The 21,897-nt window shown below is 42.4% G+C and overlaps 1 protein-coding gene across 2 annotated transcripts in view; it reads right to left on the reverse strand.

Annotated features, from left to right (window-relative positions):
* Positions 1–822: 822 nt before the first annotated feature.
* LOC133463827 (transcription initiation factor TFIID subunit 4-like) overlaps positions 823–21,897 on the reverse strand; it is a 124,841-nt gene continuing 103,766 nt past the window's right edge. For both annotated transcript variants that reach the window (XM_061745576.1, XM_061745569.1), the window contains one exon: positions 823–2,991. In XM_061745576.1, coding sequence (XP_061601560.1) covers positions 2,818–2,991 — 174 coding nt within the window. In that variant the 3' untranslated portion in view covers positions 823–2,817. The remainder of the gene's footprint in view (positions 2,992–21,897) is intronic.

Genomic DNA, 21,897 nt, shown 5'->3' on the forward strand with positions numbered 1-21,897 from the left:
AAGAGAAGAAGAAGAAATTCCAATATTTAGCACTAAGTTAAATGGTTTGGTCTTTTCAAAACTGTTTCTACTTAATTAGCAGCAGAAACCTTCGGGGGACTTTTCATAGTTGAACTGCAAAGCTCTGTTCAGTTTGTTCTTAGCATGTTAGAAATAGAAATGAAACAGGGTGAATTTGTAGACTTCGGTTAAAAAATAATAAAACTGAAAAGGAAAAACAACTCGCATGATAATGCGGAGAAGCTGAAACCTTCTCTGAGCCAGAGCTCGTTGATGATGATCTGAAGCAAACTGGAGAGACGTCCTTTAGTCTTACAACCACTTAGATCCACACTCATTCATTCATTCATTCATTCATTCATTCATTCATGGCGTGGAAGCAGACAAGAAACCATTTTAAGGCTTTTTTCCTTCCTTTTTTTTTTGAGAAACCTTGAAATACCCAGTGTTATGAAACACAGATGACTCTTAAAAAGGATTAACAACTCCGGGAGTGGGACTTCAAAGAACAGATGATGTGACTTACCTCTCTCCAGGTCCAAATTAGCAGATATTTTGCAAAAAATAACTTCCACATTACCTATTATAGGCTTTTCACTATTTTCAGGTCATTATATCGTATAAATGCAGCCACAAATGATGGTATTTTGTTGCAGTTTACATTTTACACAGTTTCTCGGCTTTCTTGAGGGTGAAAGTAATCTCATAGGATGTATATTTTCTTCAAGTCTTGCTTGAACTCTACTCCTCCCTTGCAGACGCTCTCACTGCAAATAAGAACTGGACAAAATCAGCATGGGCTCAGTTTAGTAAACAGCTTATTTATTCATTTACAAAATAGGTACAAATACGTAAGTTTTGTTTTTTGTTTTGTTTTTGTTTTTTCACACAAACAGGAAATTTCCAAGATATGTACAAGAGTTTACCAAAAATAACCTGGTTCTAATAAACACATAGTTTCGTAAACAATATTTACAAATTATCCTCACATTGAAATGTAATTACCTCATCTGTTTACATCAGGAATATCATCCTATGATATCGGCTAAAAAGCTGTAGTAGCAGTAGAAATGTTCTCCTGTGAAGCCCCCGAAACCATAGAAATCATTAATAAAATTGTTTGAAATAACAACAATATACGTATCGTTGTGCTTGTTTCTAAAACATGAGTATTTTGGAGATAAAGGTTATGAAAATGTGTTAAGCATAAAAGATAATCACAATAATAATAAAAAAGAAATATATTAATTGTGAAAAATTAGTGCTTTTTGACAGAAATTGGCAATAATACTTTAAAGATTCATTTCTTTGCTATAATACAAAGACAGCTCTCAGCCGTCAGGTAAAATAGACACAAGAAAAAGTGCTGTTGACATTTACAATGTGCAACAATTTAAACAAAAAAAAAAGTCATTTATTTTAAATAAATTTTGATTTGACAAGAAAAGCTGCATAGAGGCCAAAATCTGTAGTTAAATAAAACAAATGAAATGAAATAAAACATAGTGGACAACATCACAATATTCAATAAGGATATGTGAATAATACAAATAAGGCAAAAACCCAACATAATGCGTAAAAACAATAGTCTTGTTTTCTCATTTCTCTTCAGTCAGTACTGGAAAAAGAGTCGTAGCAAAACGGGGCAAAAGAAAAAGCGGCTTTAGGCTGGACTCATGGATCTGCATTCTTCCACTATTTAACAATACTTTACAGTTAACTTTTGTTGGGGTTTTTTTAATTATTATTTTTTTTATTAAATACGGGGTCAAAACTACAAACAAATACAAGTGCTGTAAACCAAGACGTTTCAGAGACGGCCTGTTCATTCAGTCATCGTGAAAATGTGGGCAGGTGAGTGCGGAGGTGCGAACAAGCTGAACTCTGGTCTCGAACATCAGCGACGAACACGCAGGACACGAACATAAAGGAATGCCGGATTTCACTTTTTCCCCACTTACAATATAACCAAGACGCGACTCCTTAAACTGGCACGTGGGTGGACACAAATTAAAAAACAGCTAGTTAAAAAAAAACAACCAAGGTTCACATTATGTGTGGATAAAAACAATACTGACTCACCCAACAAGCATGACCCTGCAGAAGAGGGCGTCACATGCCGACCACCGTTTGCTTAAATGACCTCTGAGGGAGTCTGTTTTAAAAAAACATCAGGGTCCATAATATCGACGCATGAATCACTCTTTTTCTTACAAAGCTTACATGTGATAAAAATATACGTACATGCTGTGAAATAATTCAAAAAGAACTATTTACACACACAGTAAGGAAATGTAATCGGATGCTGTTATCTGGAATCTGACTGGTTAGAAATGAAGCATCAGCATAGAAAGTCTCTTTTAATTAAGATCAGCTAGACTACATTCATCGAACTGGGTTCAACAAATATCTCGATGAGGAATATCGGAGGCCGCGTCGAGGTGTGATCGCACCTTTCTGAGGGAAATATAATCCTTAATTAGCTTCCAAACGACCCAGAATGCACCCAGGACACGCCCAGGATGAAGTCCTGCCGCAAACATCAATCACTCTCACAAATCCAACACTCACACACAAACACACAAATAAAAACGTGATAATGCCTTAAAATCTACAAATTGTGAAACTGAACAGATGGCCGTGATTTTTGTGTATTTTCTCTACGTCCGTCTTGCGTTCTTGCCGTCAAAAGCTACAGTCAAACATCACTACAGTACTTATGGAGACACAGAGCTGAAACGTTAGACCTGATCTGAAGGCACGTGGCTGGGGGGGAGAGGAGGTGGAGGTTGAGGTGGGTGCTGAGCGGAGCAGAGGCTACTTGAGCAGGGCACGATACAGCAGGAGGGAGTGGGCCGTCTCTCTCTCTTGCTCCATGTAGAATATTAAGTCCCTGAGGTTGACGCGAGTGATGCGCTGCCGAGCGTACTGGCGAGACGAGGAGGACGCGGCGGAGGAGCCGGCCGGGGAGCCGGCCGCGCTGCCGGACACCTGCAAGAGAGGGAGAAGGCCCAAGGGTGAGACGGAGAGGCTGGTACTCACTTACTTTATTTACACGTTCCACAATGTTCAAGCGCTCCGTACACCGTAGGTCTGGCCGCGAGAAACCACATAAAACCAAATAAAATCACGAGCAGCTTTCAGCGTGGGTGAGAGTTTCCCTCTGGAGAGGCGCCGCAGTGATGAATGTGTTTCAACAAGTTATCTGACCCTCACTGATGCAGGGAAGAGCTTCTCCTTCCTCAAACAGCCAGGTCCATGGAGACATCCTGCGGTCGGGGAAAAGTGGATCCAACAGCTGCTTCAAGAAATCCACTTGTAAGTGAGACTAACCCAACGAGAAAGGTTTTCTAGGTTTTTCAGTAGGTTGGATTATTGCAATGGCATCTTTACAGGCCTTAACAAGAAATCAATCAGGCAGCTGCAGCTGATTCAGAACGCTGCTACCAGAGTCCTTACAAACACCAGGAAACTGGACCATATTACACCGGTCATGAAATCACTACACTGTCTTCCAGTGAGTCCAAGGATAGAGTTTAAAATCTTACTGCTGGTCTACAAAGACCTGAATGGTCTTGGACCAAAATACATGCTGGATCTGTTAGTTCCTATGAAGCTCCCAGACCCCTGAGGTTCATCTGGATCTGGTTTGTTGTGGTTCCCAAGAACAAGAACCAAGCAAGGTGAGGCAGCGTTCAGTTATTCTGCTCCTCACCGGTGGAACAAACTTCCTGTAGACCTGAGGTCTGCTCCAACTGTCAGCTCCTTTAAATCAGGGTTAAAAACATTACTGTTTACTGAAGCGTACTCCTAAATTAAACTTACCTGCTGTACTCTACTGCCCTTATTTTTAACAGCTTGTGCTTTTTATTATTTAACTTCTTTTCTTATCATCTTATTCTTAATTTTTTCAATCTTATTTGTTATTTACTGTCTAATTATGTCTTGCCGCTTTTAATGTCAATGTAAAGCACTTTGAATTACCTTGTGTTGAATTGTGCTATACAAATAAATGTGCCTTGCATTGGACTTTAGGACAATGGGTCATGTGGTGTGTTGGGTCCAGATTCCCCCTCCTCCAGAGGGAGGGGAGCACCAGTGTACGGCAGGGGTCAACAACTATATGTCAGAGGGCCAGAATTTTACCGGACAGTCACCTTGGGGGCCGGACCCTCAAATAAAAATTAAATAAAAATAGAATTTTGGCATAACATTATTATTTGATGTTTATTTTTTATATATTTTTTTCCATTTCATTACAAAACTGAAGGCATTTTTAGCCTTTATGAGTCAGTCTCCTATCACCTACTCTAAACCACAGTCATCCACCAGGAGGGATAGAGATATTTTGCCTCAACTCAATTAAGTCTTAACTTTATTTATAGAGCACTTGAAAAACAAACATCACGAAGTGATAGGAAAAGGCCTCTTAACACGTAAAATGACACTCAAAGGCCATGAAACGAAAAGTTGATGTGGAAAACAGATCCTTTAACGATGACTGGACAGAAAAGTACGCATTTGTCATGGCAACCTTCCCAAATGCGTCACCTGTACGCCTCATTTCATTTGCAACGAAACTGTTGCTGTTGCAAAATAATATAATCTGCGCCGTCACCAGAACACTAAACATACAAATTTCAAGGATTCATATCCTGAGCTGTCAGAGGCCCGTCAGAGAAGAATCCAGTCGCGGGCCGGATTGGGCCGAATGATCACTGGTGTACGGGGAGTATCAGGTGAAGCGGTGCATCATGGGTGATCCTGTAAGTGAGCGGTGTGCCGTTATTGCCTCCCAGCAGCTTTCCGCGAGGAGTTTGAATGTTCTCGCTGTGTCTGAACAGCTTTTGTTCTCCAGGTACTCAACTCAATCTTTATTTATAGCACAGTTTAAAACAACTGAGGTTGACCAAAGAGCTGTACAGTTAAAAGACAGCTGAATAAGGAGCATATATTGCAAAGATGAAATAAATAAAATGAGATGAGTACAAAATACAAGAATACAATGAAATAAAAAATAAGAGTAAAATAATTAAAAACAAGAATATGTTTTAAATAAGATTTTGCCAAAATCCACTAAAACTAATCAAAAGCCAGGGAAAAAAAGTGTGTTTTTAAATCTGATTTAAAACCTAAAGATCGAAGAACATGAAATGGCAGGTTATTCCAGAGTCACATTTTGAGTTGGTCACAGTTTTGGTGTTTAAGTTTTATTTTGAAACCCTGTGTCTTTGTGAGTTTTGTCTTGACTTCCCTTGTTCCCATCTGCCCTGATTGTCTGCACCCGTGTCCCGTCAAGCCTTCTGTGTGTATCTTGTCTTGTCTTGTCTTCCCCGATGCTCCCTGCTGGTCAGGTTATTTTTGGATTTGGTCATGTTCTGGTTTTTGAATCCTACTCAGCAGCGCGTTTGGTTTTGTTTAAGTTAATAAATCACTGTTTGTTGAACTCCTGCCTCCTGCATCTGGGTCCTATCCCCCACATCCCTGACACTCGCCCCCTGTGGTCCTCTTCTGCAGTGGTTTTCATTCCTGGTCCTCCAGAACCACTGTCCTGCAGGTTTTAGATGTTTCTCTGCTTCAACACACCCTAATACAAGTGGCAGTGTCACCAACAGAGCTGTGCAGACCTTAATGACAAGTTGGTGGTGACTATTAAGTAGAATCAGGTGTGTTGATGCAGGGAAGCATCTAAATCATGCAGGACAGTGGCTCTCGAGGACCAGGAATGAGGACTACAGCTCTATAGATATGGTTGAGTGGTAGTCTAGTGGCTAAAGAGGTGGGCTTGGGTCTGGAGCAGCGGTCGGCAACCCAAAATGTTGAAAGAGCCATATTGGACCAAAAACATAGAAAACAAATATGTCTGGAGCCGCAAAAAATGAAGTCTTGTATCAGCCTTAGAATGAAGGCAACACATGCTGCATGTATCTATATTAGTTAGAACTGGGGGGAGATTTTTTCTTCATTTTGCACTCTTGACGAAATGTCAAGATTAATGTTGAAGTACAATCTTGAGAAAAAAGTCGAAATGTTGAGAAAAAAGTCAAAATGTCGAGAAAAAAGTCAAAATGTCGAGATTAAAGAGGAAAGGAAAAAGGAAAAAAAAGAACAAAAAAGAAAAAAGAGAAAAAAGGAAAAAAAAGAAAAAAAGAAAAAAAAGTCAAACATTTTTGAAAAAGCTCCAGGAGCCACCAGGGCGGCGCTAAAGAGCCGCATGCGGCTCTAGAGCCGCGGGTTGCCGACCCCTGGTCTGGAGGAACCAGGTTCAAGGCCCAGAATGGCAACCAAGATGAACCACCTTGGCGAAAGGATGCGTTTGTTCTCTCAGATGGAAGTTGCTTTGGATAAAAGCATCTGCTAAATGACAGTTGTAGTAGATATGGCTAGGGGATGGTCTTACACAAGAGCATCAATATTTTCATGACCAAGGGAGCTAACTTTCCACTCAACTTCACTCTCGTAAAAAGGTAATATTACAAGTAAGCCTGCCTTAATGCGTTCTGAATGCCACTGTCAAGGTGAGGACTTTCATGTCAGGCTTATAGGATAATCAGCCCGGATGCAGATGCATAGTCTTGTTTCTGTCCAATCCCAAAACTCCTTTCAAACATGTCGGTAGGAACTGCGGCTGATGAGGGGACAGAAGGAAATATTTCTGCTCCGAGCCTCCAGCTGGAAAATGTGGTTGATTGAATGAGCGGCGGTTATCAATACCGCTGGTGACCTTGCAGTGTCTGACTAGAACCCAAGCTCCCGCTGACACAAAAGACACACAAAGGACCCCTTCTGGGAAAACCTGAGTGCTCTGACTTCACTTTGTTTTCAGAGATGCGTTTCCGTGTATTTTTCCTCCTTGTACGTCTTATGTGAGCTAAAAAAGAAATCCACTGTGGCCCTCTGATTCGTCTGCTCTCTGGGTTTCAATAACACTATTCTTTCCTTTGCATACGTGTGTTTCACGGTTGCGCTTTCTGGGAATTCCTCCTCTCTCTTTTTTTTCTCCTCCTTTTAAGAAGAGGAGGATATTTGTCTCTGTATTACAGTCAAAGGAATAGTTTTCGGCGGTGAAAAATGAGCAAGTTGGAAACGAGCAATACCATGTTTCCAATTGTCTAAATGAGGTCATTCCCGCTGAATGGCAAACACATTGGCAGTATCAGTAGTAAGGAATGTTGTGGTCTTTAAGCACCTCCAATTAAGAAATGCAGAACATAAATTAGATGAAAAAAGACACACTAATAACGTCCAGATCTTCAGGTGCACACAAAACTTTAAAAAAAAAAGAAAACAGAACTGAAACGTGAAGCTGAGAGAAACACCGGCGATGTGCTGCCTCTGAAACCAGCATCTTCATCTCAGTGCGTTTTACGACTCTTTACGTTGCCTGGAATATGAACAGATTTTCCCTCTAAACAAACAAAGCTGCTGACATAGATCTGAGCTGACATCCCACTCTGAAATAGAGCCTTTGTTGTTTGTATTTGATCCAGGAAAAATGAGAACGATAAAAAAGGAGGAAAAAAAAAAAAGAAAAAAGGGAGTGTATACAGAGCCCCGATACAAATCAAGAGATGCATTTACATTTGGAAATGAGAAACACTGGGAGACAAATCCAGCAAGTGCCCACTTGAACCCAGGCAGAGAGAAATAAGACAGACGTTTCAGTCAGGAACACCCTCTCACAATTACATTGATTGCACCACTCTGTAAACACACTGTACAGACAGGCCTTAATTGCAAACATACGATGGGTTTGAATTTACAAGAACCAAACCAAAGTCCCTGCAGCACCGCCTTTCATATACTTGGGTTTGTGTACACAGCATGACGATGCCTCGTCTCAGATTTCCTTTTCGGTGCTCTCTTTAACCCCCCGGATGCTGGACGGCGAGTGAGGCTCGCCAGGCTCGCCAGGCCACTGTTCCCGCCGGTTTACCTAAACAGCATGTGTCATCGGTGGCGAGGCGGGTCCAGCCAGATCCCCAGGGCCCCGGGGGGGGGACCAGGCCCTCACTCTGGGGAGCTACGCAGGCCTAATCAGGTCAATCTTAGCTGACCACGAGTGAAAGATGGGCCTGCCTACTGCCATGCCAATTACTGCCAGTCACAGGCGAGGCTGACGACAGGGCCACAGATTTTACCAATCAAAGCCATTCATCCACCTGGACAGATGGACAGTGGTAGCCACGGGGCAAGCAGCCTGTGATGGGGTGGTGCCGCGATGGCGAGGGGGGGAGGGAGACGGCAAGTACGGCCAAATATCATCCCCTTCGGTTGTGCCTCATTCCCTTCAGGGGGCACGTGCAGCCTTAAGCACTAAAACACGGGCAGAAAAGGTCAGCGCTCGTCCAGGAATCCACCCCAACCAGCCTCGCCTCTTCCTTCTGTCCTCACACGTCCTGAAGAGCGCTAACAACCCAAACATGGCGTGTTGTTGTCAGTATCCATGGAGACGGGTCTTCTCACCGGTGCATGCGAGGGAGAGGCCGGTAAAGGCGGGGTAAACACCGACACAGTTGGTCGAGTTAAAAAGGGAAACGGCACATTAACAACTACGCTTTCCTGGTCCTGCAAATTCAAACCAATTCTTTTAGAGATTTAATATAAAGCAAAATCTGTTGGGTTTGTTAAGTCAAGGTGAATAGAGATAAAATACCAGGAGAATAAAAATAAGGAGAGCAGAGTCCCAAAGTGAAGGAGAGGCTGAGCAGAAATGAAAGTCTCAAAAATCAGCGCAGCCAGGAAAGATCCACGAGGCAAAAAACAGCATCTGTCATTTTATCTGTGATGGCCGCTCGGAGGCATTATGTCACATGACATATCCGTCGTACAGAATGCACAGGGATACTTCAATACATCTCTTCAGACGTTTGACTTGTTCGGAGTGGGGGACACGAAGAATAAAAACTCCATAAAACCCAAGCATGAGAAAGGAGGAATCTCGAAGCTCGGCCGCATTAAAACCTTTTAAAAGGTTGTCGTGGCCAAGCTGCTGACGTGCAGGACAGCAAGCCAGTGCACCAGTCAGATCACTGCTGGTATCTCCACACCTGTGCATGGACAAGAAAGGAGAAACTGAATTTTAAACATCATGTAACGCAGTGTCTCCCAACCTGGGGGTCCGGGCCCCCTCTGGGGGGGCGCCAGAGATCTCTGGGGGGGCGCGAAACTTTGTCTGCTTTGAAATTATGCAGTTGTAAAAAATTATATTTGCGAATGAGTCATTCATAAGACATTGTTAGGAATAATTTATGAATGTCTTGAATATTTTTTGTGTTTTTTATACACTGGTGACCAACACAGGAAATGATTTCATTCCTTATTATTATATCATTACTCAACATTTAATCTACTCCGACAGGTTGTTAAAGGAAAAATGTTAAAAATGTTGGTCTCATATTAAAAGAGACATTTTTCAGAAATATTTTTATTTCCTTTTATCGAGGGCCGAAGAACATAACCTCCTATCTGCAAAATTGTCTGACTGGTGTTTTTCACTTTAGATGACATCACAAGGTGGGCTGCACCTATTAAGCCTGTCTGTACGTTATTTCCACCCATATGTATAGAGGTATCCTTAAAAAAAATAGCATTCTACAACAAAACAACAGTTTTTTGTGTTTTCCCAAAAAAGTGAAATTTTCAGATAGGAGGTTATGTTCTTCGGCCCTCGTTATGCCTTTTGTTTTTTATACACTGCTGACCAACACAGGAAATGATTTAATTCCTTATTATTATATCATTACTCAACATTTAATCTACTCCGACAGGTTGTTAAAGGAAAAATGTAAAAAAATGTTGGTCTCATATTAAAAGAGATTTTTTTCAGAAATATTTTTATGTCCTTTTATGTCCTTTTGTGCATATTTTATACATTGGTGACATTGTTTACATATGACTTTGTTTTTCTCCAGAGTAAACCAAAGAGAAATGTATCAAAAAAACATAATTAATGTTCATTTTTTCAATTAAAGACTATTTTGGTGCTAGTACGTACGGGTCGGGGGGCCCGGCTGGTCTTAGACACAAGTAGGGGGGGGCTCCAAGGAAAAAAGGTTGGGAACCACTGATGTAACGAACAAAGTTATCATCAGTGGTGGACAGTAACGGAGTAAATTTACTTGAGTACTGTACTTAAGTACATATCCAGAGGATTTGTACTTTACTTGAGTATTAGATTTCTTTGGTACTTATTACTCTTACTTGAATACATTTCCAAGACAAATATTTTTACTTTTACTCGAGTAAATTTCTAGGAAGGCTGAAAAGTACCTGTTACTTTCAGCTCTGCTCTTTTTTCTTCTTCCCTAAAAATCCTATTGGACACAAGCTGTTTTTGTCAAAGGAGGAGACCTATCACAGTGCACACTCTCCACTGGGATGTACGTAAAGCGGAAATACGTCAAGCCTCCTCAAAATGATACCGCCAAAGTAGCCTGCGTTTGTCAAGACAGAGCCGCAACAATTAATTTAGAAAAAACATAGTAATTTACTGATGTGGAAAATAAGAAATTTACTCTTACTCTTACTTTTACTTAAAGTAAATTTAAAAGCATTTACTTTTGGATACTTAAGTACCTTTAAAAGCAAGTACTTTTCTACTCTTACTCGAGTAATATTTTGACTGATCTACTTTTACTTGTAACGGAGTAAATTTTGACCAGTAGTATTTGTACTCTTACTCAAGTACTGGGGTCGAGTACTCCACCTCTGGTTATCATCGTCTCAGATCGCCCACATCCAGCTTTGATAGGACTAAAATGATGTTTCACCTACGCTCGCTGCATCTCCTCCTCTGTTCCTGACATGCATGTCTGCAATAGTACAGCGGCAGCTTGTAAGTGTCTAAGGTCTGGACTTACATCCACTCCTTTATTGTCTCAGAAAGAGGAAGGGGGTCGGGCAGCAGCAGCAGCAGTGGAGGGTATTCTTGCTGATCTGTGGCTTTGAACCTTGAGTGGCACCTGCGCCTTGATGCCGGAGCCAATATTGGATTTGGCCCAGGTCACCCACCTTAGGGCAGCGGGTTAATGGCCCGCTTTGCCAGGCAAACACAGAGCCGCTCGGCCCTTCCCAGACCAACCTGCTGCCTCAGCACTCTCGCTCCTCGCAGCACGAGGTTGCAGGCGGGAAAAGGCTGCGCGGTGGGGGAGCGCGCTTGTTTGTTGCCAGCGCCGTGACGACGCACCAACAAACCGACATACGGCCCGGAACGAACGCTGCAAACGCTGAGAGAAAAAACATTGCTCAGCGTTCGGCGTCGGGGATGAAACTAGCCTCCTGTTAGTTTGAGGAAAAGATAAGCTGTTGGTGATGCAACATTACGCTATTGTTGTTCGTACTTTGATGCTGAAAAATCCGTTTAAACTCTGATGTCTACGCTTCAGGCAAGGAGGACATATATAGCACATCAGAGACAGACTGTTGACAAGCCAAACAAAGAAATGAAGCAAAAGCTGAAGCAGGTGGTGTTTTTTTCATATTGAAATCCAGGCTGGAAATTAACACAACAGCCACCTCTCGGATATTGATGGATTTATCTGTCTGTTTCCGGCCATCCTGGCGTGCAGCCAGTCGTGATTTGGTGGTCCGGTCGTACTTGCTGAGTGCCGTTAGATCACCGACAGGCCTTTTCGTTATGAGAACCCGACTGACTAACTCGCACATTTGAACGACTGACTATTTTAGCCGAGGAACTGGCTGCCTGGACGACTGGATGAAAGCCTGACTGACTAACTAATTTACTGACTGAAGGACTGACTATGTGCCAGGAAGCAAAGCTTTCCCACATGTTCCCCTTTCCATGCTGAATTTCAGTCGAGGAACGCCGCCTCGTCCTTTCAGTGTTTACAGTGTGCAGCCCAGCCGTGGGAGTGCAGCCCTGCTTCATCTCCACACTCGGCCTGAAACGCCTCTCCTACGGTCGCCATTAATCAGCAACAGAGACTTTCTCTCTCTCTATCTATCTCTCGCCTCTCCCTTTTTTCCTCTTCTTTTTTTTTTTTTTGCTCCTCTACGCCCACAGACATGCTGGATGAGGCCATTTTGAAAGAGTTAACAGATGTCGGCTGATTTGCCCGGGGCTTTCTGACATTGCCCGAGTGATGTATTTGATGTGGAGTTTATTCAGCTCTAATAAACGTATAAAGAATTAGAATAATAATTCACAGATGTACATACCCAGATTATATGCCAGAGCCCCAGTCTTTGAAGCACACAAGGCAGCCAAGATTAACAAAACCAGGAGAAGGGATGAAAAGGAGGTTTTTGGTTAAGTCCACTGATAATCGGAGGGGTCAGAACGGACCTCGGTACCACAGATGGCCTTTGTTCCGATCACAGGCTGCTGCTCTGTGGACAAGCTAAACAAGAGCCTGTCAGTGTACTATCAGAAATCTGACCCCCCTCCTTGTCTTAAACATGCTTTTGTTCATTTGTCATTTTGTAAAGAGAAGTAAAAGGAAAAAAAACCCTAAAACAATAATGGGTGAAACACAAAGGGACGTGAGTGAAGTGTAGCGCTCTGATCACTGTACAAAAAAAAAAGAAGAGATAATTACTTCCAAAACAAATAACTTCTATTTGCTTCACAACCAGGCAACAACAAATCTAAAAAATGGCCAGTTGTAGAGAATCTTAATACCCACATAAACCATAAAAACAGCTACACAGCTCCATGGCGATGCATAGCAACCGTGCAGAATTTCAGTCAAGGAGAAAGAAGGCAAAAAAACACCTTATTACTTCTAACTCCTGCAAGCCATTTTGGTCTCCAAAGGTTTTAGAGCGCCGCAGGCCATGTGTCTGCAGTGTTTCGGGAAATGACTTGCCTTCGCACGAACACTGCTATGTTCTGCAGCACTGCTGCCCCCAGCATCCCCGCTCAATTTCTATTTAACCCCTTCCTGCCTTCCCTCACACTGACTCACTGCAACGGAGAGCTCACACCCAGCAGAATACTGTCACATTGTTCAGCCGGCTACACAGCCACGGCGAATCCGACCAGCTTTTTCATGAGCTAACACATTAACTCCTCGTCTAATTTGGCTACTTAAGCATGTGATGGGTCTTAACAAACAAGAGTGCAGGAAAGGCGAAAGGTTACACGGGGGGAAACGGAAAGATGCAGGGACGAACCAAAAAAAAAAAGAAAAGAAAAAGACAAAGTCCCCACTCCTTTCCACTTGATCTACTACAATGTGCGACATAGTTTGCACACTTGAGTGTGTATCAACGGTGGATTAAATCTGCAAACTCGTTGACACAACACATAATTAAAACATCTTGCTGGAGGTTAGGAATTTTCTAATTAGTAGTGTACTGACAAAGCTGCAATTCCATCGCCCTGAGTTTCAAAGTCCACAGGTTACTGCCGAGATGAAAGCCGGCCCCGGAGCGCAGTTCTGCAGGGCTGCTCACACAATTCCTCAGAAGACAGTCACAGGGTCACCGAGCTAAACAGCGCGCTGCACCCGGAACCTCGCTGCCAAACAAAGAGCTGCAAAACTTTCCTGCCTGGAAACACAATCTCACTTTTGTTTTCCTCCATCCCTCCTCCCGCTTGCTCTCTCTTTCTTTATTTCTTTCTTTCTTTCTTTTCAACCTGAGAGAAACAAAAGATTGTGTGAAGGCAGCCATAAGAAGAGAAACCAAAACAATGTTTTTAATCAGTTTAATTAAAATGCTCTGAGCCTGGCCAGCTGAACAACTTGTGCGACACTACAAAGGCTTCGTTAGGTGGGTCTTTGTAGTTTATATCCGGAAAACGCCATCCCCGATTGTGGGGGGAAATTATGTTTTGTTCTTACTTATGTCCTATCGTCAGAGGTGGACAGAGTACTCGACCCCAGTACTTGAGTAAGAGTACAAATACTACTGGTCAAAATTTACTCCGTTACAAGTAAAAGTAGCTCAGTCAAAATATTACTCGAGTAAGAGTAGAAAAGTACTTGCTTTTAAAGGTACTTAAGTATCCAAAAGTAAATGCTTTTAAATTTACTTTAAGTAAAAGTAAGAGTAAGAGTAAATTTCTTATTTTCCACATCAGTAAATTACTATATTTTTTCTAAATTAATTGTTGCAGGCTACTTTGGCGGTATCGTTTTGAGGAGGCTTGACGTATTTCCGCTTTACGTACATCCCAGTGGAGAGCGTGCACTGTGATAGGTCTCCTCCTTTGACAAAAACAGCTTGTGTCCAATAGGATTTTAGAGAAGAAGAAAAAAGAGCAGACCTGAAAGTAACGAGTACTTTTCAGCCTTCCTAGAAATTTACTCGAGTAAAAGTAAAAATATTTGTCTTGGAAATGTATTCAAGTAAGAGTAATAAGTACCAAAGAAATCTAATACTCAAGTAAAGTACAAATCCTCTGGATATGTACTTAAGTACAGTACTCAAGTAAATTTACTCCGTTACTGTCCACCACTGCCTATCGTTACCTTTTTGAGTGATTGAAAAGCCACATCGGCTGCATCTTCTGATCAATAATCCACCGAGCGATGGGCTCACAGTCACTCCTAGGCCGTGTTTCTGTAGCGAGGAACGACGTGCCCCAATAACCTGGACGATTAACAAAGGCCAAGTATCTTTGACTACATAAAGTATCAGAAGCAGAACTTTTTCAACATTAAATATTCAAGGCATTTCATATATAAAATGAACCCAATTAGAGTTAAAATAGGAGAAGTGTAATGAGTCTCTCGTCAGAATGCTTGTCTTCAGAACTGCTCGCTAATGAGCCCTTGTTGGTTTTACACACTTTACTTTCAATGGTGTGGCACTGTCATTTCTGCTGGATTTTAATTTTTAATTCAAGTTGAATGAGAGGGTGGTGACTGAGTTAATAATCAAGGCACTGGGGTGTTTTTGCAGCCGATGGATAGCTGGGAGAAGTTGCCAAATGAGGCTTGTGGTCCACCCTTTGATGTCGTTGCGAAAACGCTCCAAATAGGAACAACCAGTTAACAAAAGCCTATCAGTTCGAAGCGGTATCGAACATAAATGACCACAATAAGGAGAACGCATCCTGCAAATGGCCTAATTAGGGGGAAAAAGAGGAGGCTGGCAAAGTAGCATGGCACTGAGCCCCGTGCACACTAACAGACAATGACTTCAGAAAGAGACGAGGCTCCAAAAGGCAGCAAGATGGATCCCAGTGCTCTGCAGACGCGCTCTATTCTGAGCTGTCAGTCTTCACATAAATCCTCCTATGAGCAGTGACACATTTCACTTGCGAGGAAGGGAACGCACCGAGGAGCCACAGCAGACATTGCAGACGGAGGAGATTAAAAAGCACATTTACGGCGCAGGCACCCACCATGTATTGGCCCCTTGATCTCAAATTGACGTTAATGGGGCCATTTTTGACATCATTTAGCCATCACAGGCTCGGTGCCAGCGCCGCCGACACTGGTCCCCACGCACCTAACACAGCGCCTGCTAAGTGCGAGCGGCAGAAGAGAAGAGCGGCTGTCTGAAGAGCAGCTCTGATTAAAATCCACGCTCTTTGGGGGGAAAAAGGGGAGAGTTTCATGTAGATGGCTCAGAACTACAAAAAAACAACCCAAAAAAATGAGTTCAGTAGCGTGTCGTTGTGAACATTCGTGACCCCCGGTGAGGCTGACAGATTTTTTTTTTTTCCTTTTAAATCGGTGAATTTATGATATTAATGCAAGTTTAATACAAAACCCTACACATACCATTACCTCAAACAGCTCTGCTCACAGCCCGGAGTACACGATACGTTGGCGGTTCAGTAACCGCAATATCATATAATATACAATCAATTATGAATCGAACTTGTTTGTGGGGCTTTAAATGGCTGCCAGCTTCGCAGGATTTGGACTTGGCTGAGGCGATCCTCTTCACGGGCTTGCTGGCACCTTCCTGGAGGCCTCGTTCCTCCCATCAGACTCCTCTTCCACGGGCCCACCAGGCTTCCTTCGTACCTGCGCAGCGTTTTGGCAACCTGCTCCAAAATTACACAGTTCACGGCATCCTTCTCCAAGCCTCCCTGTCTCTGTGCGTGTGTGTGCATGTTTGTATAGTGTTTATCTACATATTGACTTGGTTTAAACCCACATCCTTGCCTGCCATAATAATTACATGTTCTGTAAAAGGAAGTACTCAATTCTTCCTGCACCTGAGGCGGGAGCGGCTGCAGGGTTTTGCCCATTGGCGCCCCGCAAGCACACCTCCGGCACTGCCTGGTATCCAAACAGCTTCAACACACACCCAGAGCCATTACCTTCCACGGTGTAATGGTGCCTTTCTATTAGAGCCTAGCAGAAGGAATAAAAAAAAAAAAAAAAAAGGAAAAATGGCAATGCAAGAGCGGGTAAATGTGTTTCTATGTGCTGCAGAAATAAAGCAGTTGGGATAGGTCGAACTGGTAATAAAGACAGCTGGAGCTTGTTTTATGGTGGTCCTTGAGTCAGACGACACGTGTAACAACACACACCTTGACATAAATACATCCACCGGCACACAACGGAGCAGCCGTGTGTGGTGACAAAAGGCAAGCCGCGGTGGCTCCCCGGACGTTGTTATAAGTGCACATAAAAGTTCTCCCACATAGCCAAACAGGTCTAACCAGATTTACTCATCAGTGACGTGCAAATCTGAACACTGACGTGGGGGGACAGAAGCCAAATCGAGCAATTCACAACTCTCTCAAAGTTCTATCAGTGCGGCGTGTTCATTAGTCCAACAAATACATAATTTATGCAGAATAAAAAATACATGTGATCGTGAATCAAATGGGAATGAGAGCCACAGAAACATCAAGCTTCTCTGGTGATGCTTTATATAACCTATCCTGGAAGAGACAATAGGTCAGACTGCATGCTGGTTGAAGCAAACAAAGGAGTAAAAACGGGAGGATTCGACATCTCCATCATAAGAGACAGACATCATTACTGCATTCACGGATTTAATCCTCTCGTCATTCAGGACTGATAATATCCATGCGTATGGTTGATGTCTGAATTCTGCTGAGATTATTTGTCAAAAAATGCCTGAATTTCACAGTTAATTGGCCTCCCTAATTAGCACAGGATGTCTAATTCCCATTGCAGTCAGTGTGCTAAATGGTAAAGCTTTTGCAGGCGGATGCCATTCCTTTTGGTTTGAGCGGAGAGAGTCCCCGTGCAAGTCAAACTACACTGTACATTACACACCCAATGATCGATTATAAATCTTAATTAGGGAAACAACAAACAAGCGAGGGGACTTAATGAACTGTGTGCCTTGTCAAACAGCTGGCTGATTATATTTATTGAGATATATGCTAAATTTAATGATTTGGACAATTAACTGCGGAACCTCTGTGTAATCTCTGAGGGACGTAAAGAGGGGCCAGGGAGGCGAGAGCCGGGGCCACAGACGTAATCCAAAGCAGCTGATAAATATTTGCCGTCCCCAGAGAGCATAAAACAGGCATCGGCTCAGAAATAGAGATGTCACAGCAGTGTCACTCCCTTGTGTGCTTCAGTCTTGCTCCGGTGGCGTAATAAGACGTGTTTCAGCCGCTCTCAGCCTCGCTAGGACCTCGTTTCACTAAATGATCGGCGATGCATGGCAATAACAACGCAGAAGCATAACAAAAGACATCTAAAAGTGGGCACAGTCTTTAATATGTGTGTGTGTTTTTTTTCCACGGCCATCCGTTTCTAACTTTTTTCTTTCTCTCTTTTTTTTTTTTTTTCTAAATTGGTCAAATGGAAAGCAGTGGAAAGCGAGAAAAAAATTAAGCTGAGCCGAAAAGTGCGACTTGGATTTAATATTTTATAATTGCCAAGGGACATTCTAAGATCAATGAATTTTTGCCCAGACGCACATCAGAAAGAGATGTACTTCAGTCTTTTTAGGGAACATTGGTCTATTTAATTCCAGTGTCTGATGCATGTGAAATATGCCTTCCATGGCCTCCTTCTTCTTCCCAAGGCGCTGCTGCAGGCAGACATTACCACTTTTAATGGGCCGCCATGAGAAGAGGCAAGCCAGCCAATAACCCATCCTCACAAATGGATCGCCTTGTTTATTCTACTTCACCATTCTCTGCAGCTAATTTTAGCTTATCTGTTTTTCTGTTCAAAGAAAAAAAACAAAGGACACTGTATCGCAACAGCACTTTGACAAAAACAAAGAATAGTCCTTGAACGAAGGACGGGGATGATGCTGTAACATATGTGAATATGATGTACACGGGTCATTTCTGGCCTGTTAAGGAGCTGTGAGTTTGTCCAGGTTACGGGGGGGCAACGTGCGTGTGGGTGGAAGCCAAACAGGGTCTCGCCCAGCGGGAAATTAAGAGAAAAATTTGCTTTTCGGGTCTCTAAGGAAAAGCTCAGTTAAACTGAATCACAAAGGCAGTTAGCAGTCACTTTTAGGGGTTGGAGATATCAGCTCTTATATTAGTTCTCATTGCCTGCCGTTCCAGTTAACAGCCGGTATTGTGTCTCAATTTAACCTCAGTCAACAAAAACCTGACTTATCACAACAAATTCAAACTTCACTTATGAATTTAAGATGCTACACCACAAGTAACAGTAAAAATCACTCTATATTTGCACATGCCAGCTACACCTTTTTATTTGGGCCCTTTAAGATAATGCTGCATTTCTCAAACGGAAATTAAATTGAACATAAATGGGCCTATTTTGCAGAATGCAAGCCGCCACAGCTTACTTGTTGTGTGAGCTCCTAAATTGCTCTGTTGTATGACTTCTTGGGAAGTTAAATCCATATTAACGTACCATCAGCTAAGCTGATTAAAGGCAGTGGGCAGACACCGGAGGTCCAAATATCCACACATATCTGCGGTGGAGCCAAAGAAAAAACTATCTTGTTGTGTGTGTATTAGGAATGGGCGATATTTTACCGTTCACGATAAACCGTCAAAAAAATTCCCCACGGTAAGAATTTGTCATCTCGCGGTAAAAAGGATAAATTCCCGTTGATGATGTTTTTGTGTAAAACCTGATTTATGGTTCTGTGTTAAATCCACGCACAACGTACGTGAAGGAAGGAAGGAAGGAAGGAAGGAAGGAAGGAAGGAAGGAAGGAAGGAAGGAAGGAAGGAAGGAAGGAAGGAAGGAAGGAAGGAAGGAAGGAAGGAAGGAAGGAAGGAAGGAAGGAAGGAAGGAAGGAAGGAAGATGGAGGGAGGAATGAAGGGAGGAATATGGAGGAAGGAAGGAAGATGGAGGGAGGAATGAAGGGAGGAATATGGAGGAAGGAAGGAAGGAAGATGGAGGAAGGAAGGAAGGAAGATGGAGGAAGGAAGGAAGGAAGGAAGGAAGGAAGGAAGGAAGGAAGGAGGAAATGAGCAAGAAAGAAAGAAAGAAAGAAAGAAAGAAAGAAAGAAAGAAAGAAAGAAAGAAAGAAAGAAAGAAAGAAAGAAAGAAAGAAAGAAAGAAAGAAAGAAAGAAAGAAAGATAGATAAATTCCCGTTGTTGACGTTTTTGTGTAACAAACATGGCGGATCTGAGTGTGAGATAGATTTATAGTTACAAAGGTGGAGTTGAATTGGTATTTTTTTTATCGTCATTTTTATCGTTATCGGGATAAATGCCAGAAATTATGGTGATACATTTTTTCGTCCATACTGCCCATCCCTAGTGTGCATACCTTTTTAAAGGGTTATTCAGCAGCGTGGTGACTTGAAATCTCCTATATGTGCTCAAGCACACTGATAAGGGCTACAACATCCCATATTAAGCAAAGATCGAGGATCAGTTATGATGCAGTGAATGTAAAGGCAGCGCTCAATTATTCAGCGCTGGTTTCCAGCAGTGAGGACTTGCTTTCAGGACGCGTGATGATGAACACCTGCACAATGAAAACCCCTGAATCAGATGTGGAAAACTCAAACTCCTCTCTATGTTGGCATTTCTGCCATCTAGCTGCAGCGTTTTGCCTACTCCATACATATTACCATTTGCCCCCCATCCCTCCTTGGCACTCTCCTGCCCCCCCCCCCCCTACCATCATTTAATGAAAGATATGTTCCAGCTTTTTTTTTTTCTTCCTTTCTTACCCCAGGATGAAACCTTGACAGCTGACAATAAAGCTGACAGAAAAAAACTCCAAGCCAAAGGAAAACAAACTTAAAATACACAGCAAAAACAAAAATGCTTCCCTGTGTTGCAAGCGCTGTGCAGCACAAGGTAATCAGGGTTAAATCCAACAGCATTGCAGGAGGTCCTATAAATAACGACAGTAAGTCACACAAAGGCACAGGAGTTTCTTAAGTGAGCCTTAAAAGAACTCCCTGGTCTCTCCGGGGCTCCGCCATGTATGTTTCAGAGGCGCCCTGACAGCTTCATTAGCAGCTCCTGCGTGTCTGAATTCTCCAGTAGTTTGATAACAATATTACAATCAGGAACAAGGGGGGGACATCTCCTCCAGGACGGAGGGATGAGGTGCCTTCTATTCCTCTCCCTGTGAGAACGTGAAGGCGTGGGATGAGGAGAGTGGGTTTGTTCAGCGCGGGGCCCGGGATGTTAGGCTGTCCCCACATCCCTGGCCGGCAGGCTAGCTAGAGAGCCCTGCACCGCCGGTACGCCTCCTTAACAGCGAGGCGGAGGAGGGGAAAAAAATGCAGCAAATTTCTTTCTTCAGAAATTTAATTATATCAAGATTAACAAGGGAGGTAATTAATTTCTTTAAGATGAGTATCTATTAAATGCCTGGAGCTCAACTTTGTTGTCAAAACTGTATATGTAACCATTATTTCAGGGCAAAGTTTCGCAGGCAGAAATGAGGGAGATCACTGCTTTGCCGTGATTATGGATATATAGAAACTTCTTATCTAAATAGCAAGATTACACTGCTAACAGTTCTGTGTATATTAATGCATATGCAGAAATGTAAAGTTATTCATAAAAGCAACGTTACAAATGCATCAACTGCATGTAATCTTTACTTAAAAGCCCTTGGTTGAAGGAATATGCATTCTGATTATTTCCTACCCTCCTCGTACTCTTGGAACTTGATTAGACCTTGATTAGCTCAATCAATTAATTTCCCGTTGGGGGTTAATGAAGTATTTTTGAATTTTAATTGATTTGAAGTGAATTGAATTGAACTGAATTGAAAATGTGGCCTGTAAGGTCGTCCAGAAACATGACGGATGCAACCCCTGGAATGACAGATGTTTACATTTTTCAGCATTAAAAGCAAACTAATGATTTTGCTCATATTATTTTCTGCTAATTAACAATGTTAGGAAAGGTTGTAGCACTAACTTCCATCCATCCATTACTTATACTTGTTTCTTTGGGCCTTTGGGTAAATGGCCCGGTGCACCTTGAGCCGCAGGGACACACACATGCTAACGCCTACGACCACCGGAGCTTCAAAACACTGGAGACTTATCCAGGATTTGAACATCCAATGGTAAAAGAGGCAAAACATTACTCCTGTTCTTTTGGATTTTACTTTCATTTCCAAGGGGCAAAAGAAACTATATACGGTTTATTTCCCTTTTTTTTTCCTCTACAACAAATATCTACAAGCATACTGGGGACGATGTCTTGTCCAGGGACGCCAACATGTGGAGAACAATCCGGCAACGGAACGACTGCAATTAAAACTGAGACCTGCATTTGTTGAAACATAAAAATAATAATGAGTAAAATAAGATAAAACAAAATAATAACTTTAGATAGTGCCCTAATTGTGTTCATGTGCAAATTCATGTTCTGTTAAAGGAATGTAAGTGAAAAAAACAACTTATTCTTTCACACTCGTGCTAAAGTTGGCTTTTAAACGCTTTTTAACCTATAGTGCAGAGTGTATAACCCACTGGTGAGTATCACAGTGCTCCACATTGTATTGAGTAAGAAACAAACTAAATAGCTCTAAAAACACATGGCATCCAGCCAACCAAGCCCTAG

This window comes from Cololabis saira, chromosome 2 (genome assembly GCF_033807715.1).
Source record: "Cololabis saira isolate AMF1-May2022 chromosome 2, fColSai1.1, whole genome shotgun sequence".
Taxonomy (NCBI): Eukaryota; Metazoa; Chordata; class Actinopteri; order Beloniformes; family Belonidae; genus Cololabis; species Cololabis saira.